This window comes from Scomber scombrus, chromosome 9 (assembly GCF_963691925.1).
Source record: "Scomber scombrus chromosome 9, fScoSco1.1, whole genome shotgun sequence".
Taxonomy (NCBI): Eukaryota; Metazoa; Chordata; class Actinopteri; order Scombriformes; family Scombridae; genus Scomber; species Scomber scombrus.
The window spans coordinates 24,652,368-24,678,088 of NC_084978.1; the positions used below are offsets into that span (position 1 = coordinate 24,652,368).

At 41.9% G+C, this 25,721-nt stretch overlaps 1 protein-coding gene across 1 annotated transcript; it reads right to left on the reverse strand.

Moving 5' to 3' along the window:
• Positions 1 to 1,884: 1,884 nt before the first annotated feature.
• On the reverse strand, positions 1,885 to 19,761 carry LOC133985750 (protein phosphatase 3 catalytic subunit alpha-like). The gene is given in 14 exon segments (XM_062425448.1): positions 1,885 to 2,063; positions 5,000 to 5,047; positions 6,044 to 6,141; positions 6,387 to 6,471; positions 6,618 to 6,695; positions 7,536 to 7,661; positions 8,028 to 8,122; positions 9,493 to 9,570; positions 10,960 to 11,099; positions 12,656 to 12,801; positions 15,992 to 16,103; positions 17,420 to 17,521; positions 17,523 to 17,545; positions 19,719 to 19,761. Coding segments are annotated over 14 exon segments (1,338 nt in total). The 5' UTR covers positions 19,747 to 19,761.
• Positions 19,762 to 25,721: the final 5,960 nt, after the last annotated feature.

Sequence of the window (25,721 nt, forward strand, 5' to 3'; positions counted from 1 at the left end):
GCGCAAATTTTAACCATGCAATCATGCTTTTGGCTGCCTGAATGCCTGTGCCTCTGTATATAGTATGGTCATTCATCAATGCTAGTTTAATATTTGTTTATCGTTATTCATATGTATCATTAAAAACCACTCCTGTACATCGACAAAGAAGAGAGGAGAGAACGTGGACTCGACACTTTTGAATAGAAGCGTACTGTCATTCTGTACAGCGTCGAAAAGAAGAAAAAAAAAACTGGAAACACAGGTCGTGAAAAAGAACGAAAAGAAAACATGAAAAAAAATTTAAGTATAACACAAAATTAATACAAAAAATAAATAAAATCAACATTATGTACAAAATAAATTACTCATTATTCCTCAGTTCATTTATATTAGCCAGCAAAACAAGAAGAAAAGAATTTCCTACCATAGTGAAACACAGAGCACAAATATAATCTTCACATTATTATCAAAGAACTTAACTCTGCATGCACTGATGCGTTAATATAAATGCTTTACAAAGACCTTTTTCTTCTGACTTCTTCTTGTTGTCTTGGCTGATGCCTTCACCAGAAGAGTCTGTTTCCTCTGTAAAATATCATTTCCTGCTTTTTAGGCTGGAGGTTTCCCAGCTGTTGCTGCTGATTGGTCGCAGACAGCAACCAAAGCGGGAAGAAAGAGAGGATGTAGAAAGAGAATGAGTAGAGTATGACTTCACATTTCAACTCCCCCCTGGCTCCCTCACATTATATATAAAGCATTCTACTTCCGCTATACTGCATCTTGTTTCCTGTGACCATATGCATCAGATGTGCAATAAAACCTCTCTATGTATCCTATTTACACACGACAGGTAGGGAGAAACACTTGCTCGCAATCTGACCCGGGGACCCAGTTTGAAGCCTTTCCCGAGAGCTAACTGGCCTGGGACCAGAGGGGATGAGGGGTGATGGAGGGGGGGCTTCCACTCGACTTCAAGTGGAAGGTGGGTGCAGTGTAATGCTACAAAAGCAAACGGAAATCTCCTCCCGAGAATGAAAGGACAGCGAGGGCTCAGATTAGACTGCAGCTGAGATGTTCTTCGTCACACATCTCGCGGCGACAGATAAGCCAACCGTAACACTCCTCACGTCAAAAATGTATCTTTTCGCCGATCTGCACGTGTTTTTGCTAACGAAAACACCTTCTTTTTTTTCAAATATAACCACACGGACATTTACACGTTGAATCATGTGCACGCACGGGGCAGGCATATCCACGACCCTAGAAAATCAACCCATCGCAAGTTTGGTTCCGCTTCCTGTTTCAGGATGCAAACAGGAAAAAGAAGCATACATATCTTAAATGCACAACACACCCACCTCCTCCCCTACACTCCCTCCGTGCTAAACCACATGCCTGCCCAGCCCAGACGGACACAACACACTCCACCGACACGGCCACGTCATGCTGACACTGTTAACCCAACGGTGAAGCACGCGGTGACCAGCAGCTCCTCCTGTTTTGCATGGGGCGTGACTTTGTTGCGTGTTTTCTTTCCTCTTGTTGTTGTTGTTGTTGTTGTTGTTGTTGTGCAGGTACATGGGAGTTGTAATTCTCTAAATAGGGTTGATCAGTTCAGTGAAGAGACTCAGCCTTTTGGTGGTAAAGTCCGGGTATGCTCATGCCTTTACATACTGCTGAGGGCAACGGGAAGAGGGAAGATAATCATGTCTGTGTGTGTGTGATTGCTTGTGTGTGAAGCCTATTTAATGTATGAAATACTGTGTTTGTATGTGTGTGTGTATATGTGAGAGAGAGATTTCTCTTGTGTATATATGCCTATGTACAGGTATCTATAAATATGGTACCATATCAGTGTTGTAACTGCAGGTATGTGTCTGGGCATGTGGGAGTGGATGTCCATCACTGTATATTGCTGTTGCTGTCGGTCCCATTGGGCTCTCCCATGTTCATGCGGCCCATCGACAGGCCCACGCTGTTGACGCCGTCGCGCCGCGGCGGCATCCGCTCGTTGATGCGGTCCAGACCTTTGGCCTCCTCGAAGCTGCTGATCCGATGCTGCGGGGAGAAGCCTCGGATGGCTGTGGGAGACAAGCGGGAAAGCACCCACCCACACACGCAACACACACACACACACACACACACACACACACACACACACACACACACACACACACATACATACACGCACGCAGAGTTAATATTTAACAAGACATTTAGTAGAATCTTGTGTATCCAAACCCCTGGAGGCTTGAAGCAAATATTCAGAGCACTGAAAAGGACTGAAATTCCAAACTACATTTTATTCATTTATGAAATGAGATAAGTAAAACTTTTACGAAGCGTTCAGTGTCTGTTTTGAAGTGTATTTCACCTTATAATGGTTTCATTTGAGCATATCAGTAAAGGCATTTTGATCCAGATTTTGCTCTCTTTAGTTTTGGGTTTGGATAAACAAGGTTCTGTCATATATGCACATCAACAGCGTTCATACACCACACACATCAGCCAGTGTTCATCTGTTGTCTGAATGCTGAGCTAGGATTAGTTCGACTTCTGGCTCACAGTGAACGTGACAGTCAGTGCGACCTGGCCATTGATCCTAGATCAGTAGACACCTGGTGTGGAACAAAGCAGAGCTGCACAGAAGCGGTCGTTCATAAGTCATTAAAATGTGTCTCTGACACGTGATGAGCTTTTGACAGCAATCCGACTGTTTAAAAAGTTACCACTTAATCCTTTAATGAAGTCGTCTATGAGCAAATATAAAAGGAAAGGTGTCAGGCCATTTTTGAAGTTCATGTCTAATTTGTCCACATTATAGATTTTGGCTTAATTTGATCGAATTTGTAATAATGAACTTGGCACAACATTGCAACTATTCCTCAGTACTAGTCATTGGGAGGATGTCATCAGGGCTACCTCGGCTTGGGCTTGGAGAAGGAAAGTTTGACATTTTTAGGTAAAACTCTCATTCTCTTTCTTGGCGAGAGTTAAATGACAAGCTAGCCAAGCTGGCACTGTCCTGAAAAAAAAGTGTAAAGATTGTATGCAGACGATGTGTGGTTTTACATGGAGCTGTGTGCTGGAACTACTTCTTGGCCCGGCGTAGTGACCTTTTGAAGTCTCTGCTGGAAACTTCATGATAACAAAATGACAAAGAGGCTTAAGGAAGTGACTGGTCCTCGCCAAGAAATAGTTCCAGCACACAACTCTCCCATTAAAACACAACTTGTTTTATACTCTTCTGCTTCTGTACGAATAATTCTTACGACATACAAAAGGTCCAAATACTGGTTGAATTATGCATTTATGGAGCCTGAGCCAAACTAGGGACCAAAACTCATGATATCTCAGGTTCTACTGCTGCAATTGTGACCAGTCTTTCTTTTTCTTTTCTAAAAAAGACTCTTTTTTTGAGTTTTCCATGTTTATTGAAGAGCAGTTCTATAATTTTGGAGGATCACTTTAAATTAGACAAAATGTAATCATGTTTCGGGGGACAATTAGAGCTTGTGATGGTGTTTGTTATCGAAACTAGTTCCAATAAAATCAACACGATCTCACAACATGAGGTTTTGAATTTAGCTGAGTTGCGTTCTCTGTGTGGACAGATGCTCCTGTGCTGTTTAGGAGGTTTATCTAAAGAGATTAGCGCCACTTTTGAACAACGGCTACTGTCACGTTACCTTTGCATGCATGCAGCTACTCACAAATACAGTTTGGCACCGTGTTACCCACAGACAGCTAACACCCAGCTAACAAATCAAATTACATAACAGAAAAACATAACACGAGAGATGCCCATAATTTATTTGCTTAAACAAATTATGGGCTGTACTTCGGGTCAGCTACAGACAGCATTAATATACAAACACAAAGACTACAGTTAAGTAAAGCGTGGAGTAACCTATAAAGCCTACACAAAATACAATATAGTAAACACAAATACCATGACCACAATCTGTTCAGAAGCACAGCGAGAACTTGGCAGACCTGTCCCGGCTTCTTTTAGCCATACAGACATGTTTTTGCTTTTTGGGGCTTTTTGAGTGAAACCTACTTCCATGAAATCTACCAAATTGATCTTCTTTTTTTTTTTTTACACTTATTATTTTATGAACCATGAGAGCACATATGTGTGGTGAAATATTTTACACTCAAGATGAACTTACTCAGCTTTCCACAGACTTCAACCACATCCAAAAGTCTTCTTCAGCAAATGGAACTTACTCCGGTGTCATCACATGTGCAAAGTACGGTATAAAAACTTAGGTCATGTGAACCATTTGAGGGTGAAGACCATGGGATATGATCAAAAGGTCAGTGAAAGGCAAATATTGAGTTTAGAATATTCTCCCACATATGAAATATTTTGGGATTGGTTTGTAAAATGAATATAAATCTATATTTCTGCAGCTGTTCTGCTGTTTGCTTGTTAAGGAACAGATTGATCGCATCTTCTACAGAACTACAGCAACTACGGAATATAAAGAAAAAAAGACTAACACACCGCAGAAAATACAAGGTCTGAGTGACCCTGTCTCCCTTCACAACAACCACTCCCACCTACAGCCCCGCTCTTCTTATCTATGTGTGTGTGTAAGAAAACATTGTGTGCGATGTGCAGTGTGTGTTACATCTGAATAGGGTGTAAATAAATGTGTGTGTGTGTGTGTGTGTGTGTGTGTGTGTGTGTGTGTGTGTGTGTGTGTGTGTGTGTGTGTGTGTGTGTGTGTGTTGGGAGAGAAGCTGTAGTGTGTAGTTCCTGTTTCCCAAGAGAAGGAAAAAAAGAGAGTGTGTGTATGTTTGCGTGTTAGCGTGCAGCGTTTTTTAGGCTTTGTTGCGAGCGCTGATGCGGTTAGAAGACCTCAGTGCGTCGTGGGTAAGAAAAATCTATGACCTTATGAGCATGGGTGGCTGAGAGCGCAGCCATGCTGCACACAATCGCGCACACAAGCACACACACACACACACACACACACACACACACACAGTGAAATGAGTGGGATTTTACCTTCATCATCCTTAACTGTCTCGATGGCTTCTATGGCCTCAATGGTAGCTGAAGGATGGTCAAACATAAAAGACGGAGAGAGAGAGAGAGAGGAGGACAGGAAGAGAGAGGAGATGACAGAGTCCGAGAGAGGAGATGAAATACAAAGAAAGAAAGAGGAAAAGAAGAAAGGAGTGAAGGCTGAAACATGCTTCTTTGCAGATATGTGTAAATGCATTCGGTTAGGACGCAAAGATGGGGAATATGGGTGTTAATCGCTTGCAGGCTTGTTGAGGAGTTGATGTACATGCTGTCAAAATCTCAGCTATGTGTTGCACCTATATGTAGGTACTTTTGAAAAAATATTGGTCAGTTGAGCAGAAAAGGTTATCATGGTTAAAGTCCAACAACCGACAAGTTGCTAAAAAGAAGGAATCAAAACACAAGAAATCACAAAGAAGGAAAATGTTATAGATCGATGTGCGGCTTTCAGTGAGGTGACCTCTCTTCAGGACGCTGTGAGACCTACTCTACACATGTGCAAATATTAAAAGTGTAACTTTCGTCGATGATACCGATAGGAATAGTTACACACGACACCTCCAGATCTGTAAACTCAAAAGTATGTTTCAGGCTTTATTCATGTGATGCTCTCAGAGCAGCACTGAGGCCATCGCAGGGTTAGAGGGCCCCTGGTGTTAGCAGTAGCTGGTGTTAGCTTGCTCTCTCAATCGCACATGCACGCACACGCACGCGCACTTTGGCTGTCTGGAGGTGTCTATCTGTTTACACTACTACTTCTTACTTTCTGTCTCTCACTCACACACACGACGAGCAGGCTGTTAGTATCCTCAGCGCCGGTGAGGTGATGTGGAGAGAGTGAGGCAGAGGGATGAGAGGAGATCATCAGCAGTCGAGGAGGAGAAGAGGAAAGATGGCTGGAAGGAATCTGAGGGTGGTCTTGTGTGTACTTTGTGGGTGTTTTCTATCTGTTTGTGTGTTCAGGGTTAAGTCTGAGAGTGTGTGTGTGTATAAGCGTGTGTGTGGATGAGTAAAAACACTCACCGCTCTGCAGGGTCTGTTTGCCCCCAGACAACACTCCGCTCGGCAGCATGCCTGTCGGGGTCAGCCCCTTCAGGGTCAACACGTTCTCACTCTCCTCCCTGAGAGACAGACAGACATGGCGTGCGTGTGCGTGACAGGTGTGTGGATAAAAAGAGAAAGCAGGTGATAAAGAGAGAACGACAGAGAATTACACATTCCTCACAGCGTGAGCAAACTCTCAAAAAACACACTTTGCTAATTAAAACGCTCAGAATGTGCGTTAAAGAAAAGCAACAATCTGGTGACTGTTTGAGAACTTCTGTAGAAGTTAAAAGAGACACGTCGATGTCAGAAGTCGACCCACCGTAGAACTGAGAACATTTTGGCCATCTTCCCGATGGCTCGGATCTTGTTCTTGATCACCTCTTTCCTGGCTGCTGCTGCGCTGGCTGTGAGAGAGTCAAAAACAAAATCTCTGTCATTAATGTGATTTCTTGCAGAATCATCATAAAATGAGACATAACTGAATATATTTCAGATATTTATTCATTCATGCTTGCATGGGGTTAAAATCACACTGCTGTGTGTTCCTTACCATCGAAGATCTCCTCGCCATCGTTCATGAGTTCGTCGTCAGAGCAGATACTCAGGACGTTGACTAGCATTTCAGTCACTGCAGGGCAAAACAGAGACACGCTCATACTTAATCAGGGACGCAGTGAAGGACAAATCCGACTAAGCTCTGGCTACCCACCAATCTCTAATCCTGTAAGTAAGGGTTGTCCACTTATAATAGCTGTATTCAGACAATGCATTTTTAAAAGTGGTATCAGAACAATATTAAGTGTATGAAAGGGATCTAAAGGTGTCCGAGGTACATGACAGCATGAAGGCAGAGTGGGAAAAGGATCACATGCTATCAACTTATATTCAAAAAAGGCCATTTATCAGAACGGTTCACTGTTTTATATTCATAGATGATCCAGAGGCTTTACCACATACAAATGTATCACAAATATAATTTGCAGTGATATAACAAAGAAGACTTCTTTGCGTCAGATTTCATTGTTTTAATTTATTGTACAAGAGTGAACTGAGCCAGAAAAGCTGCTATTTTATAGTACTTTAAATGAGATTTATGCCTCTAAATAAAACTGTAAAGCAGCTTTTCAACAGTGAAGTTTGTCTTTTTTATGCTTTTACTGCTTTAGGATACACAAGTCTGACCAGAGTCTGCCAGTTTAAATCAAGCATGTTGCACAAAATCAGGAGCAGGATTTGTCATTCTTGAGGCCATTTAAAACATGGTGATCTGTCCGGGTTTGAACCCAAAAGCCAACAAACCTCAAATAACCCCAGATTTAGATTCAGTGATAAAATCATTTAAACTGAACGGCATTTCAGCTTTAGTCTAGGAGAGGATTCTCCAAAAACATTATAACTGTATCGTATGTGTGAGAGTCTAAGAAGAAAGATACATGTGTGTGTGCATGTGTGTGAATGTATGATATACCCTTTTCTCCCACGAAAGGCAGCGACCAGGTGAAGACGTCCATGAAGTTGGGCAGCCAGTATGGATGAGGAGAACAGTTAAACTGACGGATGTTCATCACGTTGTTCTCATATTTCAGCACCGCCGCTGGACGGACACACACACACACACACACACACACACACACACAAACACACACACACACAACGTACATTAGTCTTTTGATTAGTTGCACTGTTGTACATGATCAATTTATTTGGGTCATATTGACAAGAACATTATTTGTTTTGAAAGTATCCACTACCAACATTCAGTGTGTAGTCATTAATACATAACAACTTCATCATCAGCTGTTTTCTATTGTTATGTAACGTTCAGTCTTGCATGAGGAATAACATACTGTTCAGCCTACAATAATTGCACCGGAGTGCTCATGCTTCAGTATGTGTGCATAAATTATCTATGCAAGTGTGTATTTATGTATTTGTGCATGTGTGTGTGTGTGTGTCAGACCTTTGTTGTTATAGACATCCAGATAGTTTGGAGCAGAGAAAATGGTGATGAGGGAGGGGAAACCTGTAGTCTGACTCTTCCTGTACATACGATAACTGAGGAAAGAGAGACAAACAAGCCACCCACGTTACAGCCACTCAAACTAAACATTGTGGATGAAAACTGAGGATTTGCTACAGGAGTCTTTAAACTAGAAAGGAAGTGGCCAAAGGCTAGACAGCCACACATTTAAAACCAAATAAAGAGGACAGAGTCCTTGGCACGGCTGGGGAAATCAAGGTAAGGTAAAAGTGCCATTGAGTAGGGCCCTGAAACTTTTTAGGGCTAGATGTAGAGACCTAGAGACAATAAAAAACAAGTGTGGGTGCAATTAGTTTTATGTACACAAAGACCTGACTTCAGGCATGCAAATGCACACAAGCAAGCACACATAATTCATTAATGCCCACAAACAAAGAACATAAGCAGCCTCTTCTAGTAGGGTCCCTGGAGGATTTGATAATTAAGACTCCAGTTTATTTATTATTAAAAGATAATCCAGGTGTCTAGCAGAATGTGTTGGCTGTTTTCTGATTACAGTGATTTTAATTATGTCTTTCACTGTAGTGTTTTTGCCAGTGTTCAGTGCAGCTTCTCTATGTTAAGTCATCAATGCTAATTAATCATCAGCACAGTTTGAAAACTTTGTCCATAGCTGACCACTGTACACTGTGTCTGACCATGAGCCGATCAAATCAAGGTAAACTCATGACTCTGTAACAAACAGGCTCCTGATTGGCTGCTTGCCACAAACACGGGACACAGACCACTTTATAGTCTTTTAGAACATTATCATCGATTTAAGATTATTTTATTGTATGAAGTGGCTTTGCTTGATTAACTTCCAGTGCAAATGTAAAAAAACCAAACATTTTAAAAGTCATCTATAGAATAACTTCTACTCACAGGTACAAAACCTATTAAAACATCATTTATATTGACCAGCACAAGACTCATGGAGCATTACCCAAACTGCACAGTTTCATCACAGACAAAATGGTGCTAATGGGTTCAGAAACAGCACAAATCAGAACAGTGCTGCCTTAAATGCTGTATTATATTTAGAGGATTTTCACTAACAGATGCCAGGAATGGATTTGTGGGTCAGAAAAGTGTGTTTTCCCCCCTTTATTTTATAACAACCTTTAATGACTCTTCGTCTTACTGCGCTGTTTTCAAGAGATGACTTAGTTCCTGTTACTGCTGCTGGTGCTCCTCAGTCACACATTCTTTGATAACAAACTCGAACAATGCTAATAACTCGGTTTGAGGATAACAGAAGGAATAATGTGGTAATTCCCTGACAAAAGAAAAATACCAGCGCAATACATGAAATGTCGAGGTACAGTAAGCCTTTACATTAAATGATGCTCCCTGTCAAGCTGAAAGAAGGACTGAGCCGTGCCAGTCAGTCAGCGAAGCTTACCCAGCATCCTGTGCTTCATGCGCTCTGATGATTGACAGCAGGTTGTTGGTCTGTAAGAACTCACACACTGCCGGGTAACTGGGGACAGAGACACATAAAGAGATGAGGAGAAACAGCAAGTAAATGCATGTGAACTGGGGCAATGGAAGAAAAATATCCAAAAGATCCAGTAAAAACCGCTTTGCATAACAAACATGTCATGTTATAAAGCAAGACTGCTGTAAACCACAAAACAGATGGAAGTATTTAGGGTCCACCAGTGGGAGATGAGTAGGCCTCTTGTTTTCAAATGTCATGTCTTACTGAGACCAGCAGGGGGCATCAGTGAACGCAGGCAGACCTGAGCAAGGCTTATGGCCGCTTCAGTGCTGTGGGGGCCAAGTGCACACTGGTTGGTCGATTGATGCTGTGTCTGTTAAACAGGGAAAATCACTGTGTTCAACCACAGACAACATGTCATGACACTGACTTCAAGGTGTACGAACGCACAGATGCTCCATCTGTCTTTCAGCTTCCTGTCTTTACATTTCTCCATTTTCATTGTTTTTAAATTTCCATCTTTCATCTTCCATTCCCACCAGCACCAGCATCACCACCACCACCACCACCCTCCTATGTTGCTCTCCCTCTTTCTCTCACTGTATCTTAATATCACTCCATATCTGGCAGGAGTAGCCAGTCGTCATAGCAACAGAACCGTGCAGTTTCCCTGGGGATTGTGGGATATCGTTTCATGCTGAAACCTAACTGTGTGTTTGTGAATGTGCTGCGGTTATGTGTTTGCTCATGTGTGTGTGTGTGTGTGTGTGTGTGTGTGTGTGTGTGTGTGTGTGTGTGTGTGTGTGTGTGTGTGTGTGTGTGTGTGTGTGTGTGTGTGTGTGTGTGTGTGTGTGGTTGTGTGTGTGTGTGTATGCAAACTGGCCAAGATTTTTCAGTCTCTTGCACAAATCCCAGTGATTGTTATTGGATCTTGGATCCGGTGTAACCACACAGCAGGCATCTCTCTTTCTTTCTCTTCTCATCACCAGCATCCCAAACCAACAGCCTGAAGTCCACCTAAAAACTTATTAGATGTATGATTTGTAGATGAAAGTCATATCTCGCCGATGGCAGGCGATCATGAGGCACCTAGATCATTCGAACATATCGAATAAACCCAACACAAGGCACACAGGAACACATTCCAGGATCAGTCTTATTTATGGCTGCATCTGTCAGCTGGTAATTTAAAAAATATTGTTCCCAATGTGTATTTTTATACCAGAATATTGCATTCAGTCTGGCTTATTTGGATAACAAGTTAGTTCATATCTCTGAGCTTCATAAGCATAGGGATCTATTGCTTCAAGGCTACCAGACTATATTCACTCACATCGGAGTCTAAAATAAACTGTCAGGACTCTTATGCAATATTTCTTTATTATGGTGTCAAGGTGGACACTGTGAAGAGTCATTTGGTCACAGTACCTGTAGAAATAGGAGCAGCCTCTGACTGTGTTGTGGCCAAAGTACTCCTGGGTCTTCTCATTGCCAAAGTCTTCCAGGGGGTCTGCCCACAACAGGTCGCACATGGGCCCAAACGCTGGGGGCTCCTTGAACCGGTCCAACTAGGACATACAACACACATGCAAACACACCCAGAAAAATACACAAAAATGTAAACAAGAATGCTCCGTCACACAAAGAAATTCACTGACACAAAGAAACACAACATTTTAGGAAGTGATATAAACCGCACACAAATGCACCAGCGCCTATAGTGTAAATCAGAGGAGAAAGAAAAGCAAACACATAGCATACACATGCACACACATGCACATACACACACACACACAAACATACTGTCAGAGCATCTCCATGGCAACCCTAACCACATAGGAGGGAGATGTCACACCAGCAGATTCACCATGGAAACACTGCCATTAGACGAGAAAGTGTGTGTTCTCATGTCTGTGTGTTCATGTGTGTGCCTTTGTAGTCTGTATGTGAACTGTATACATACAGCATGTGTGCGGCTCTCGTTCTCTGGTGCTGGATTCTTATTAAACCCTAACTATACAACACAGTATGTCGCTGAATAAAAGCTTAAGTGTGTGTGTGCTGCACATACGTTGATAACATACATTAGCATTATTTTTCCTAGCGAGTAGAAGTATGATAATTTTACTATATTCTTGCTAATGTGTCTTCTTCCCTACAAAGGCAGAGTAATGACAGAAGTAGGGAAGTTTAGAGAGAAAATTGTATAATAGTTGGAAAGGTTGTAATGCCTACATTTAATGTCTTTTTAAGGTCATTATTGTAAATACATAATACCCCAAAAGATCCAAGATTTAACTGGTTTATTTAGGAAAACAAACAAAATTGATTATTAACAGTACATAGTACATAGGGATTCAATATATCTCTGTTTTAATTAACACAATACATTTATTTACTATTTAAAATTAGCTTAAGCCCACCGTGTCAAATGATAAGCGATGGCACCAACTGAGATCTGCTAAGCTAGTCAGCATTAGCGTGTTTTTCTCCACTGAGACAGAATTAAGACACTATCTCATTTCCACAGTCATGTAGTCAAAGAAACTGAAATACAACGGCGTCCGTTCATAAACATATTTTATTATTCATTCACAGCTAAGGAAAAATCCAAAAAAATGAATGTAGTTTTAGCTTTAGCTAAGTCCAGCTAGCTTTGTATTAGCACAGTTCTCCAGTTGGCTGTGTCCCTGTGGCAGAGTAAGAGTGACAGCAGCTTCTAGTTTACCGAGCCAAAGTGCAGTTACAGCAGCCTGGGCAGCTATACAAAGCTTGAATGCAGTAACTACACAGCCAGTAAAGCTGCAGTTTGGCTTGCTCTTTAGTCAGCTTTGTTTCGTAGTTACTGTACTATTAAAAAGCTGTTTTCTCATTTCTTTGACATCATATTTCGGTGGGATTTGCATGGTAAAAGGGATGTGAACAAGTCAGATTCTTGTCTTAACTCAAATGTGACCAAATAAGTAGTAAGTGTTTTGCCTTTGCAGGCTAGATTTGCTCATTATAAATTGTGTGTGTGTGTGTGTGTGTGTGTGTGTGTGTGTGTGTGTGTGTGTGTGTGTGTGTGTGTGTGTGTGTGTGTGTGTGTGTGTGTGTGTGTGTGTGTGTGTGTGTCTTTTTGTACCTTCTTGATGTCGTCCAGCGTGTGAATCTCTGGTGAAAGTCCCCCGTGCACACACAGGAACTGCTGGTTCATCAGGGCTGCCAGGGGCAAGCAATCAAACGCCTCCATGCAGGAGTCGTACACCTGCTCCGAGTACTTGATCTTACCTGGAGGTGGTTAGAAAGGAAGGAGGGAGAGAAGGAAGGGAGGGGGGTATTTCAAGACTTGAGACAAAGTGCATTTTTGACATGCTTTGAACCACCAACATCTCTGCGAACGTACAGTCGGTCCCTGTCACCATTTCACACTGCACAAGGAGCACAGAGAACAAACAAACATGGAGCTTTTACATGGACGGATCTGAAGAACCTTCGTCATATGAAGGCTTCAAACAGACTCGTACGGATCCTCTGAAAACATAATTTAGTTCACTTGGGTGTAAAGGCGCTAACATGTACGATTTTCAACATAACACATTATTAATTTATGCAGCCATCTCTTCTCCAGCACTCCCATATGACCTGTGTCTCTGCTCTCAGATGATTTAAAAATGCCACTTCTCCGAAAAGAAATGTACATTTGTGGAAAAAATGCTCCACATTACAGTATATTATTAATGCAACAAAGACTATGATTCTGTTTCTAGTGAACAAAATCTGACCCAAAGGTAAGCATGAAGCAGTGGAGAGACACTGTGAGGCAGATTTTTTGATTTATAAAAAAACTCCTTTGATTTGGCAGCGATATCAATGAAGACATCCAACACGCAGCATCTTTAAAGTACATTTCACACATGGGCGTTACAATACATCTGACACAAAACAATATCACAGGATTAAAATAGCTGAAAGGAGATCGGAGGAGAGAGAGAGAGAGAGAGAGAGAGATAGAAGAAGAAGAAAAAAGGAAGAGAGAAGGGTGGATTTTGGATGAGAGCAAGCAAGAGGGAGGAGAGAAAGGGAGAATGATAATTTCATAAAGAGAGAAGGAGAGAGATTGATAGGAGGAGACAGGAGAAGGCGGAGAGGTTAAGAGCGGTGAGAGAAGGAGAGGAAGGAGAGGAGATGACAAGGGAGGAGAGAAGAGGGATGGGAAGGAGACGGGAGAGTTTGAGGACATGAGAACGACACGTACACAATCAAAGTCGGTATTGCAGAGTGCCAGTGTACAGTAGCCAGCATTTGTGTGTGTGTGTTGTGTGTCTGTGTGACAGCGAGGAGTGTATTTGTCAACCTCTCCATCTGCCTTGTGTAGAGCAAGAGCTCATTATTGCTGGTCCACCAGTTGTCAACTCATCACACTCACACACACACATACACACTCAAACATTTATGAAGACAGTCATAGTACATGCACTTGCACACACTTGTGGTACACACACAGACTCACACATACACACTCACACACACACAGCAGATGGTAATTGAGGGCGACCACTATTCGCTACGAGCACCAAGGGAAATTAGCTTCATCGTCCCATGGCCAATCAGACACAGAGGAGTAAGTCCCTGAGCCAATCATTAAGGGCCAAATTAATTTGCTGCTAATCACCCACTCTCGGACAGGACGCCGAAACTCACAGGGAGAGAGTCAGAGAGGAGGAGAGAGACCGGGGGAGGGAGAGGAAGAGGTGGATGAAAGCCGGAGGAGGAGAACAGACGAGAGAGAGAGAGAGAGAGAGAGAGAGAGAGAGAGAGAGAGAGAGAGAGAGAGAGAGACGAGAGAGAGAGAGATGAGAGAGAGAGAGAGAGAGAGAGAGAGAGAGAGAGAGAGAGAGAGAGAAGAGAGAGGAGAGAGAGAGAAATAGGAAACGAGGAAGGAGAGAAGGAGCAGAAGAGGGATGGATCGGAGTGTGGGAAATGAGGGCGGGAAGAGGACTGCCAGTAGCAGAAAAAAGGAAGCGGAGGAAGAACGGACGGTGATGGAATTTGGGGGGAGGGGAAGTGGGTGTGCGTGAGGCTGAAGTAAGAGCTGTACTCCATACATAAAGAGTTTGGAAGGTGGTGTCTTTCCAAAACTAAAAAATACAAAAAGGCAACAAAAGTGTGAGTAATGGAGTGTGTGATCAGCTGCAAATGTCATGTTGTAAAAACTTAACTCAGCATTACTCCCAAGACCAAAGAGCATTTCATTAGCTAAAAAAAAAAGAAAGAAGGTCAGGTCACAATAGCACATCCACTGTGTAGTATTCCCCCGCAGTATCAAGCAAGTCCTCGATGCTATCAGAGTTTAGGTTAATCTTAGACGTTCTGACTTGCTCTATATTAGATTATTAGAAGCTTACACTCCAGGAACCAAAGCCATATGAAACAGAGGCTAGATTTACGCTTCATTGTTCATATTTTCAAATATACTAACCGAACTAACAGATTGACGAAGTGTGTAAGTTAAGAAGCAGTTGGATCTTACAGTTTTCATTATCATGCTATAGTACTACACTGAAAACAAGACCAATGCTGTTTGTTTCTTTCTATGTTTTCTACATGGATCATCAACCAGCTCATCGAGCGTAATGTTAATGTAATTGGCTCATTTCAGCTGGCAAAGTTGATGGTCCCCGGCTAGAAACGAGAAGCCTGTGTTTGTCTTCTTCCATCATATTGTCAATGCTTCAAAAAATACTAGGAGTTTTGTTGCCACTATTATCCTTGTTAGGGTGCATAGATGCCATGTGAGGATGAGGAACTTGACGGGCATAGCAACAGTATCTAAGAGAGGTGAGGCTAAGCAAATGATCAATTCTGTTGTTTAAAGGCGCAGTATGCAGAATTTAGTGGAATCTAGTGGATATGGAACTTGGCAGAAATGGTATATAATTTTCATAAGTATGTTTTAATTACTGTATGATCACCTGAAACTAATAATCCTGTTTCCGTTACCTCAAAATGAGCCCATTATATCTACATAAGTAACGGGTCCCCTTCCATGAAGTTTCCATGTTTCTACAGTAGCCCAGAGCAGAGATGCCAAATATGACAAAACTGTATGTTCTCCTATGTCCTTGGAAAGGGAAGGATGAGGGAAGAGTACTTAGGTGTTCAAACTCACCACTAGATGCCAATATAGTCTTTTAGTCTTTAAGCAAAAATGCCCCAAATTTCTCTGTTCCAGCTTCTCCTGTGTGAATATTTACTGATGTCAGCCTATAAGCCTATAATAACATTTTTTTAGACCAAAGGAATCATCAGCTCATCAATACTGAAAATAAAGATTGCAATCTTACATAACTGTACAATAATTTTAACAAAAGAATAGATAGTGCTTGAGGGAGTAAAAAAACAACAGAAATATAGAGGTGGGTAAGTGGGTAGAAAGGGAGGAGGAGCATATAAAAGTAGGAGAAGAAGAGCTACTCACATTCTTGTTTGAAGGTGAAATATTCTGTCAGATGTCTACATTCATGGTTTCCCCGTAGAAGAAAGAGTGTCTTTGGGTAGAGGATTTTCAGTGACCACAAGTATAACACACACTAAAAGTTCACCAGGGAAGAGAAAGCATAAAAGTGATTAGAGATCAACAGCTGCACAACTATCCAAAAAGGAGAAAACTAAGAATTTGGACACATTTATAATGCATTAGTATGAATGGTATCAATCTTGTTGTCAACCTTTGACAAGAAAGTGTAGTATTTCCAAAAATGTTGGGCTGTTCCTTTAAACCACACACCACAGTGAAATCAGCATTTGCTTTGGCACACCATTGCTTGCGAGTAATTGTATGAGGCGGAGTTATTTCACTTTCAGTTCCCCTCATTAAACTCAAACTGGAAATTCAAAGCGTGACACAGAGAATCACGATGGAGCTGCTACTAGGAATTCCTTCTCTGAATGAAGCATCCACTGCCTAAATTAATTGAGCTGAAAGCGAATTGATCCTTACCCCAGTCTAAAGATAGACGTAAACAGGATTTGGAAAAGAATTATCCCAAATCAAACCGTGCTGATTAACAGGGGGAATAAATGAGTACAAAAATGCCAGTTGTTGTGTGTAAGACATAAAATCGCACAGCCTACTACACAATATGTTCTCACTGTTATCACTTTGTTAACCCTACAAATGGCTCAGAGGGTGTTCTCACACCTTTACTCACTAACATCCCTGCTCCACATTACGTCCTCTGTCTATGTGCCCTTGAAGTGTGTTAGGAAGGTGGCCTAAATATTGCTCCCCAAACTCACTCCATGTCACTGATACATCCCTTATGCCACGGTGGCTCAACAAGCAAAGGCGTTCACCATATGTTTGTATAATTATATATTCAAGTCACATCTGTGATGCATTTCTTCCAGACAATGTAATCACAAGAATATGTTATTGCACTCGCGTAAAGAATCAAATGTCCAAACGGCCCTCTGTGTAGTATACTATCTGCATTCAGTTCCCATACATATTTCAGTTAGGAAGATGCTATATACTTGTTGGTAATTACTGACCTTGAATCTATTATGTCCTATAGGCGAACACAGGCTGCTTAATCTGATTAGTGGGTGAAAGCTGATACTATAAGTGCTAATCTCAATGTTTTGCACATTTATAATAAATGAAATACTCTGCAGTGGTGTAACTGTGTACCTCAACAGTGATATAAACATTGCCCACGGAAATTGTATAATAAACTTCTGGGCAATATACATTATAATGGGCATGGATTTAGTTGTAAACTTACTGTATAAACAATATAGGGAGCTTACAATATTTGAGTGAATGCATACACAGTAAAATGAGGATATGAGGTATATGATATAGGGAAGAATGCACACTGGTAGATAATGGGTCCGATTTTACCTCAATACTGAAGTAGCCCCTGTCCACATAGTCCCCTAGGAAGAGGTAGCGTGTGTTGGCAGGAGAACCTCCCACTTCAAACAACTTCATCAGGTCGAAGAACTTGGCCGTGGATATCTCCACACACTGTGGAAATGACACACAACAGTATTATGATCATCATACCAATAGATCTGCAGTCACATAATCAGTTTCCACAATTCAGTTACTGTAAGTAATGCATGTCCACCCCTGCTTCAGTGGTTCCATGTGGCTGACTTTTAATCTGTTCAATCTGCTGATCTACATACATCACTAATTTGTTTGACAAAATAACAGGTAGGAAAAATTTAGCACCATCATCAGGATAAAATTATAACTCAATATTTTGACTTACAACCACCTGGATACCTGTAAAATGAATGAGATCAGCCTGAACTCAGCACATCAGCATGCCAACACACAGAGCTAAGATGGTTAACACTAATAAACATAATACTTGCTAATCATCATCATGTTAGCATTGCCGTTATGAGCATGTTAGTATGCTGATGTTAGCATTCAGCTCAAAGTACCACTATGCCTACAGTCTCACACAGCTGCTAGCATGGCTGTAGAGTCTTTATCATCTGGCTAAAATGCCTAAGATGTTATATGTTTACATGGTACTACATGGCACTATCATTTGCTGTTACACTGCATTTACATCAATATATATTTATTCCAGTGAAGATATAATAAGACTTCACAGCAAGCATTTCACATCCAGGACTATTGGATCTAATTCAGATCAGTCTTCATATTCAGAATGCTTCATATTTTGAAAGACTTCAGGACTGTCTGTCTGTATGATCTGCCAGCATACATCTTCCTATCCGCCTCCCTCACCATCTGTCTGGCCTCTCCTTTCACTTTTAGTTGCTGTCATAGTTCCCCTCTGCAGCCATTTTACGATGGCCATTTTGCATCTGTCTGACTGGCTACGTCTGACTGTCTCTCCATCTGCTTGCCATGTTAATGTCTGATTTTGTGCCTACTCCTAAAGCATTCTCTTTAATTTGAACTGGGAATTGGGAATCCAAAATGGCATGAGTGAAATTGAGCCATATCAGTCTGCCTCATCAGACCTGTCTCTTTATTCTCCCTGAAGCATTCGTGTGACAATGTAAAAGCCTGTCAGCTGTCCACCTGCCTGACTACTCACTAGTTGGTCTATCTTACCGCATTTTTAAAGAGTTTAGACTCTCTCCTCAACATTGTATTTGAGAATTATGCATTATTCTGACGTAGATTTATCTCTGAAAGTTAAGGCTATTTCCAATTTCCATTTTCGCAGCTAACGAAGACAAAAAATCCTCTCAGGTGGGTGTTTCTGGGTCAGAATCTGTAGAAGCGGAGAAACTTGGAAACATGGATCAATATGTTGCTCCTTGGGAATGAGCATGTTTGAGAACCTCTGCACTAAGCTGCTTATGATCGACTGTCTCTCCATCTGCCTGTCTATCTGTCGTCGTCCCCGGGGATCTGTACCTGTGAAAGCCGAGCTATGTTCCCACTCTGCGTGGGCACGCAACCCACACAGAATTCTCTCACAGCTCGCATTTGCATAAACGCACACACAAACACATGCAGCTACACGCAGATACGTTAACCGAGCGGTGTCAATAGGTGGAGAATGTCTGAGTCTGCCTTCCTGCGTGTCTGTCTTCTCTGTCATCGTCTCAGAAACTTGTTTTCCATTTTGTTCTCCATCGATCTCAATCTCCCCCTCCTCCCCTCAACATTCTCCTCGGTTCATACCATTTCCCTGGCAGGGGAATACATGCAGATATTACAAAAGCCAGCGCCTGCTATTGTGAGGTGCATAAGTGCCAATTGGTTCTCTCAGTGAAGTGCGAACCGAACAACAGTTCATATTAAAAGGGTGGCAGATACATATGGCAGATTAATGAATCAACGAATGGAATCTGATTAATATGTAATTACTGATCTTTCTGCCTTTTGCTCCGCAGCTCCATCTCTCTCCCCGTCTCTCTTTCTCTCTGTTTGACTGTTGCTATCTGTGCCCTCACTGTGCAAGTGTGTGATCTATTCGCTTGTCACTCAAGTGTGCATACAATCATGTACACACACATAGCTTTTTTTTTTATGTGTGTGTATGTGTGACCTGGAGTTTTTCACACTGTATTTAACTGATATCATGTTAAGCTTTAAATCAGCTATTAACCATTTTCCACTGATTAAATTAGAGATTCATTTACATTCATCACCCTCCCCCTCAAATTTTAGGATTCCCTGATTCTTCATCTCTATACCATACCCGTGACTGGCGCCTCAATGTCCAACATAGTGCGCTCCTGGCGCAGGATGGCGGCGCCCCTCATCGATGATGCGCAGGGCCACGGCCTCTTCCAGTCGGCCCTCCTTGGTGAGGTGAGCTTTAAGCAGGTCCACCCGCGGCCGGCCCTCGGCGTCAAACACCTCCTTCATGGTCAGCCGGTGGGCCAGGGGGAAGGGGACCGCTGAGAAGAGAGGAGAAGAGATGGAAAAGATTAAGAAATTGCAGTGGAGAAAAATGTAAATGGTTGTATGGTTGTATGTAGAGGGAGTAGTTGAACACAGATGGTTTATGGAGGGATTGAGAGAAGTTGACACAAAAGAAAAGAGAAGAAAATGTACTATAATGTCAAATATGATTAACTGATATTTCCTGTATTCTTCAACAAGCTCGACTACAAATATCAAGAGTCCTCAATCCTCACCATTATCACTTTGACTCTCCCTCTCCCTCTCTCGCTCTGTGTGTGTGTGTGTGTGTGTGTGTGTGTGTGTGTGTGTGTGCGTGTGTGTGTGTGAGAGGGAGTTATGGGGACCTAGGCGGGTTGTATTGAAGCAGAGGCTGCCAGAGTTATCAGGGCTGCCTGCCTCTGTTCTGCAGTAATGTCTCTCTGCCTCTCTGCCTCTGTTCTGCAGTAATGTCTTTCTTACATAATGAAGGCCCCCAGGGCGCTGCTGGAGTGGGGGGGTTGACTGACGACCGGGGTGATACAGCAAGAGTGCACAGCTGCACGTGAGGAGTCACATACACACATGCAAAGACACACTTGACAAAGCGCAGACACATACACGGGCATTCTTAACAAACAGGCACAAACTCAGTGGCAAGAAACAAAAGGCAGAGGCACAGGGGCGCATGCGTACATCATGTACGGCACAATGGCGTTAACACGCATGATCGCATACGTGTGTGTGAGCCCACAGTTGTACACACACACACACACACACACACACACACACACACACACACACACACACACAAGCTCATAAAAGGTATTGTTATGTAGGATCCACAGAGCCTGTTGGAGCCCCACCAGTGCTAACACAGATAATGGCCTAGATCACACACTAAAAACTAGGCCTGGCTCTCTCTCTCTCTAACACACACACACACACACACACACACACACACACACTTTCACCCTCTGTCACTTTGTCTCTGTTTTGCACTCTCTCCTCTTGCCCCCTCTCTGTTTTTTCTGTTTTTCGCTCCTCTTTCTCTCATGCTGCTTCTCTCTCGTCCTGCCAGTGTCCTCTGTGAACATTAACACTAATGTCCATCATTACAGTTTAACTTGATATTCATGTTTCTTTTCTTTCCTTTTTTTTCTTTTTTTTTTTTTCTTTACAGTAAAACTAGCAATCACATGGATCCAGATTGTTTTATGTAACCACCACAGAAACATCACCAACGTTTAGCCAGTGATGCTAAATAAACCATCATGAGGAGCATAATAAATGTTGAGCAAATCAGTTCAAATCTTCTTGGCTTCTAACAAACCAGGCAGTTATGCTTGCCTCATTTTGAGCTATTCTCAGACCATCTAGCATTTGGATCTCACATGTAAAAAAAAAAAAAAAAAAAAGTGGGGATTTGTATTAAGCTTTTTATTGGAAGTAAATCCTGGAACACACCAAACAAGAACAGAACTTATTAGACACCCCTGAACATCCTGTATCACCATCAACAAAATGCATCTCACTCTGAGGCCTCTGTGACACACAAAGACATAAAAGGACACCCCCCTCGCACCTTAGGTCTCAATAAGTGTAACCCCTTCCACGCTTTCACACACCTTGAGACCGAATACAACACACACAAGCGCGATGAGACATCCCAGGACACCACGAGCTGCCAAGATGAGGAGGCTGCTTTCCATCTCTTCAGGGCAGAGGTGTTCAACATGTTAAAACCAGTTTTGCCTTTCAGGTTAGGGACTGATTAATAATTTTAAGAGGTTTGTGCGCCCCAGGCTGTCAGAGAACATAAGCCAGAAAAAAAATGACTCATGCATGTAGGTATTTGTGTGACTTCATATTTATTTATAAAATGAACAAAACAGTTAAACCTTCCTCCTTCATTATACTGTAATGTACTAACTGTCCTGTAATACTCTACAGCACCACACTGTGCCGGACTGTGCAACACATCACAAGAACCTGCTTGCAAAGTAGAAAAGAAGCTACAGCTCTATTCTGAAGCTAGCACACACACATGAACTCAATGTGTGTACGTACAGTATATTTCTGGTTTGAGGTAAAAACTGAGGCTTCTGGTGCGTGTGTGAAAGAGAGAGAGAGAGAGAGAGAGAGAGAGAGAGAGAGAGAGAGAGAGAGGAGAGAGAGAGAGAGAGAGAGAGAGAGAGAGAGAGAGAGAGAGAGAGAGAGAGAGAAGAGAGAGAGACAGGGAGAAGCAGGAGGGGAAGGAGTGTTGAAACTCGGTAAATTGTGAGAGCAGTGTGAAAGTAGGGCAGGTATGAGAGAGTGGAGAGCAGCAGAGACACAGAGCTTGGGGAAAGGAACTATACTTGGGAAAACTATACTTGGCAGATAGGGAATGGAAAGAGGAGAAGTTCAGAAGCAACACAGTCAAGCCAAAGAAGTGTTTCGCACCTGACGACGGACCTGACGACGGACCGCTTGCTAGAGAGGGAAAAATTGGAGAAAAGATTGAGGACTGAAAGCTTTCTGTGGTTAAGTTGTAAGAACCCTCATATTAATTTAATATTTCAATCCTGATATAAACTTGTGAAACATTTCGGTTCTGCCCTTTCTTCATCAATGTAATGTTTGTAAGATTCAGATGCTCATGCACACTGAATATGTAGGCTTGGAGCTCAACATTAGTGCAGAAAATATCCATTTACAAGAAACACAGCACCTACATTTATAATCAGAATTACAGTATATTAGATGTATTCAATAGTACAACTGATAATCACATTTGAACCATTTTGTGGGCCATCTGAAGGTCTGTGTCTCTTATTACTTCAATTAGAAGGAAATGAATAAAGCAAATGATGATTTATTTGATCAAAATGATTGATGATGACACACACTGCACTGACTACATATCAATGAGTTGTGATCATTTGACTTTTTGTATCCTGGTATATCCATGGTAGTTCATGGCTAACTGTAGAGCTTTAAAAAAATGTTTTATCACATTGTATGTCTAGTATGAATTCAATGATTTCATTCAAACTGCAGTGAACTTAAAAAAGACAACACACACACACACACACACACACACACACACACACACACACACACAAGTCAATTATGACTTTATCATCTTCAAAAAAAGAAGGAAAAGGAAATCACAGAAAGAAAAAGATGATTTATTATGAGTCATTTGGAGGCAACAAGTACAGACTGTAAAAAATGTGGTTCTGGAGCTTGTGTTGAACTAATTGCATCCACTGCCGTTTCAATCCACTGAGTAGTTTCAAGTGGTCTGGACTGACGGGCCTATTTACAGTAGCTGTGTGTGAGCAGAGAGCTATCAGTGGTCTGGGTAGTTTCTTGCCTCACGAGAAATGATGCAAGCTAAGCAGCAAGAAAACAAACTGCAGGGATCATTTTTGGATAGTTTTCAGATAGGTAGTGGCTCATATTGTTACCAGATGGACTGTTACCATTATTGTGTATATTTAAATTATTCGTCTTGTGCTTTGTACTTTGCATCCAGACAGAAATGTTGTTAATCTGGTGCACAGTTATTAGTAGTGATGTGTAATTTCGTTTTTTTGTGTGAAGTTACCAGTAAATCTGTCAAAATTCACATAGGACTTCTACATTATCACCCTGAAAGAAGTCCTTACTACATTCACTTCATATATTAACAGACCATTAGTACAGCAGCCCAAAACAAACCTCCACCCTGTTACTCTGCAGTCTTTCCCAACACTGCAATATCTTCTGTACAAAGTCAAAAAACCCCTCCAGGAGGAATTCCCCTCTGTAGCGCTCCAACTTCTACTATTTTTGTTTGACTTTTGTCTTCCTCAGAGAACATTTACTGAATGTAACTCAGCCTGTTGCTACGGCAAACTACTAATCAGAACAAGGAGTCTTTGGGCAGGCAGGTCATTGGAGTTCTTATTTCTCATCACAGATGTGTGTCACCGAAATAACATTTTCAGTTGCGTCAACATCAACGTAAGCATGAGTGGATGTCCCTTTTTTGCCTTGAAAACCCTGTGCTGTGCTTACAGAGACTAATGGGACGACTAATCCTGCGAGCTTGATACACACACTCAAGCTAGCACTAACACACAAACGCTGTTTTACCAGATATTGTCATCAGAAGGCATGGCAAACCTTTCTGGTTGAAACATATCACACTGAATTATCTTTTTTGAGCATATAAGAGACTTGACCCCAAACTTATCCGTCCTGTCTTAGTTTGACCTTTAACCTCTTAAGCTAACAAATAATATGAACAAATGATGTTGGCATAAAACAGGGTCTGTGCTTTATTGTTGATGTTGTGGAATTATAGAAGTGCAGAATCTTGTAAATGTAGCAACATTAAATCAAACACACAAGAGCTCACATACACTAAAAATCAGCATGGCCAGCTAATAGCTAATGGCTAATACAGCGTCGCAGTGACATCAGAACTTCCCATCTCTGCTCCAGAAGTTAAAAAACTTCAAAATCAAATTGACATTTGTAATAATGGGGATACAAATCCAGCCTGGGAAAATAAGCTGAATCTGCAGTAGGCTTACGTTTTGTGTGTGTGCTTCACTATCAGCTGGACCTAAAGGGCTGAATGGTGTGGACGTTTTCAGATAGCAGATATCACAGCTAACGTAGTTGGCAAAATATCTTTAGAAGACTAAAGCAGGTTGTGATGGTGAAGTTATGATGATGCAAGTATCTAGAATTTTCATAGGAGCTGTAGTTTTTTGTGTGGTTACAAAATCAACAAAGTTTACATTTCCAAAAGCGAGTGCTGTAGTGGAAATCAAACTGTCTGAGAATATGATATACTTTTTTCCCCCAGAAAGATCAATGAAAGTTATGCTAATTGAGAGATTGCATTGAGTTATAGAAGTTAGTGGAGTAGAGGCTATAGCTCTAACTTGACGTCATTACTTTGGCTTTCTATAGGTTACCTGTGGACGAACTATGAATTAGGACGTTTTTTGTGGAGTCATCTATGCTGAGCTGTGTAAAAAATCATACACTGGCTGAAAAGTGGTACTATAGTGTCAGAAAAAGTTTAACATCATTTATCCTGCTAAGATGTGGCAGTTTAAGCAGCGTCAGCAGTGTAGATATGGTTTCAGTCTGATATACAGCAAGCTCAGGCCATAAACGCTACACCTTCTGAGTAAAGTGATGGTGGTTATATTTCTCTCAATTGCTTCTCAGGGACATTTTTAACACTTTGTGTCACCTTTAGGAGGGGAACTTGCTTTTCTGAAGGCCCAGGGTGCAAGTCAAAGCTGTCTTGTGTTAGGAACATCAACTTTGCTCTGTGTATTGGAGGCAAGTGAAGTGATAAGCATGCAATTCATCCAGAACTGTCCTTTTCGCTCAAGCTACCCTATCACACGTGGAGGTTCAAGATGAGCAAAGAGGTGAGGGCGTTTTCAGCTACTTCCTAATGTACTTTTGACTGTTTTTGTCCTCTGGCCCACTCTCCACAGCTGAACTCCCAGGTGTGGAATTTATTAAGCGCCAAAGCTGCCAGCTCAGCCAAAAATCTCCACATCGCAGAGCATGAGGGGGGGGGCGGCTGGGAGAAAATCTATGACATAGCTTTCAACCAAATCTCCTAAATTTGTTTGGGCTGGCCTAATAGCCTAACTGGAGCAGAATCTGATCAGAATCATCTCATTATTTTGTGCACCCTTCTCCTAATGGCTAAAGTTAATTATGGGGAGGGGGGGGGGGGGGGGGGTATTTCATCAGTTTTAATAACACGGGGACGCCATTCACAATCAGAGAGGGCTGCTGCAGGATGGAGGAA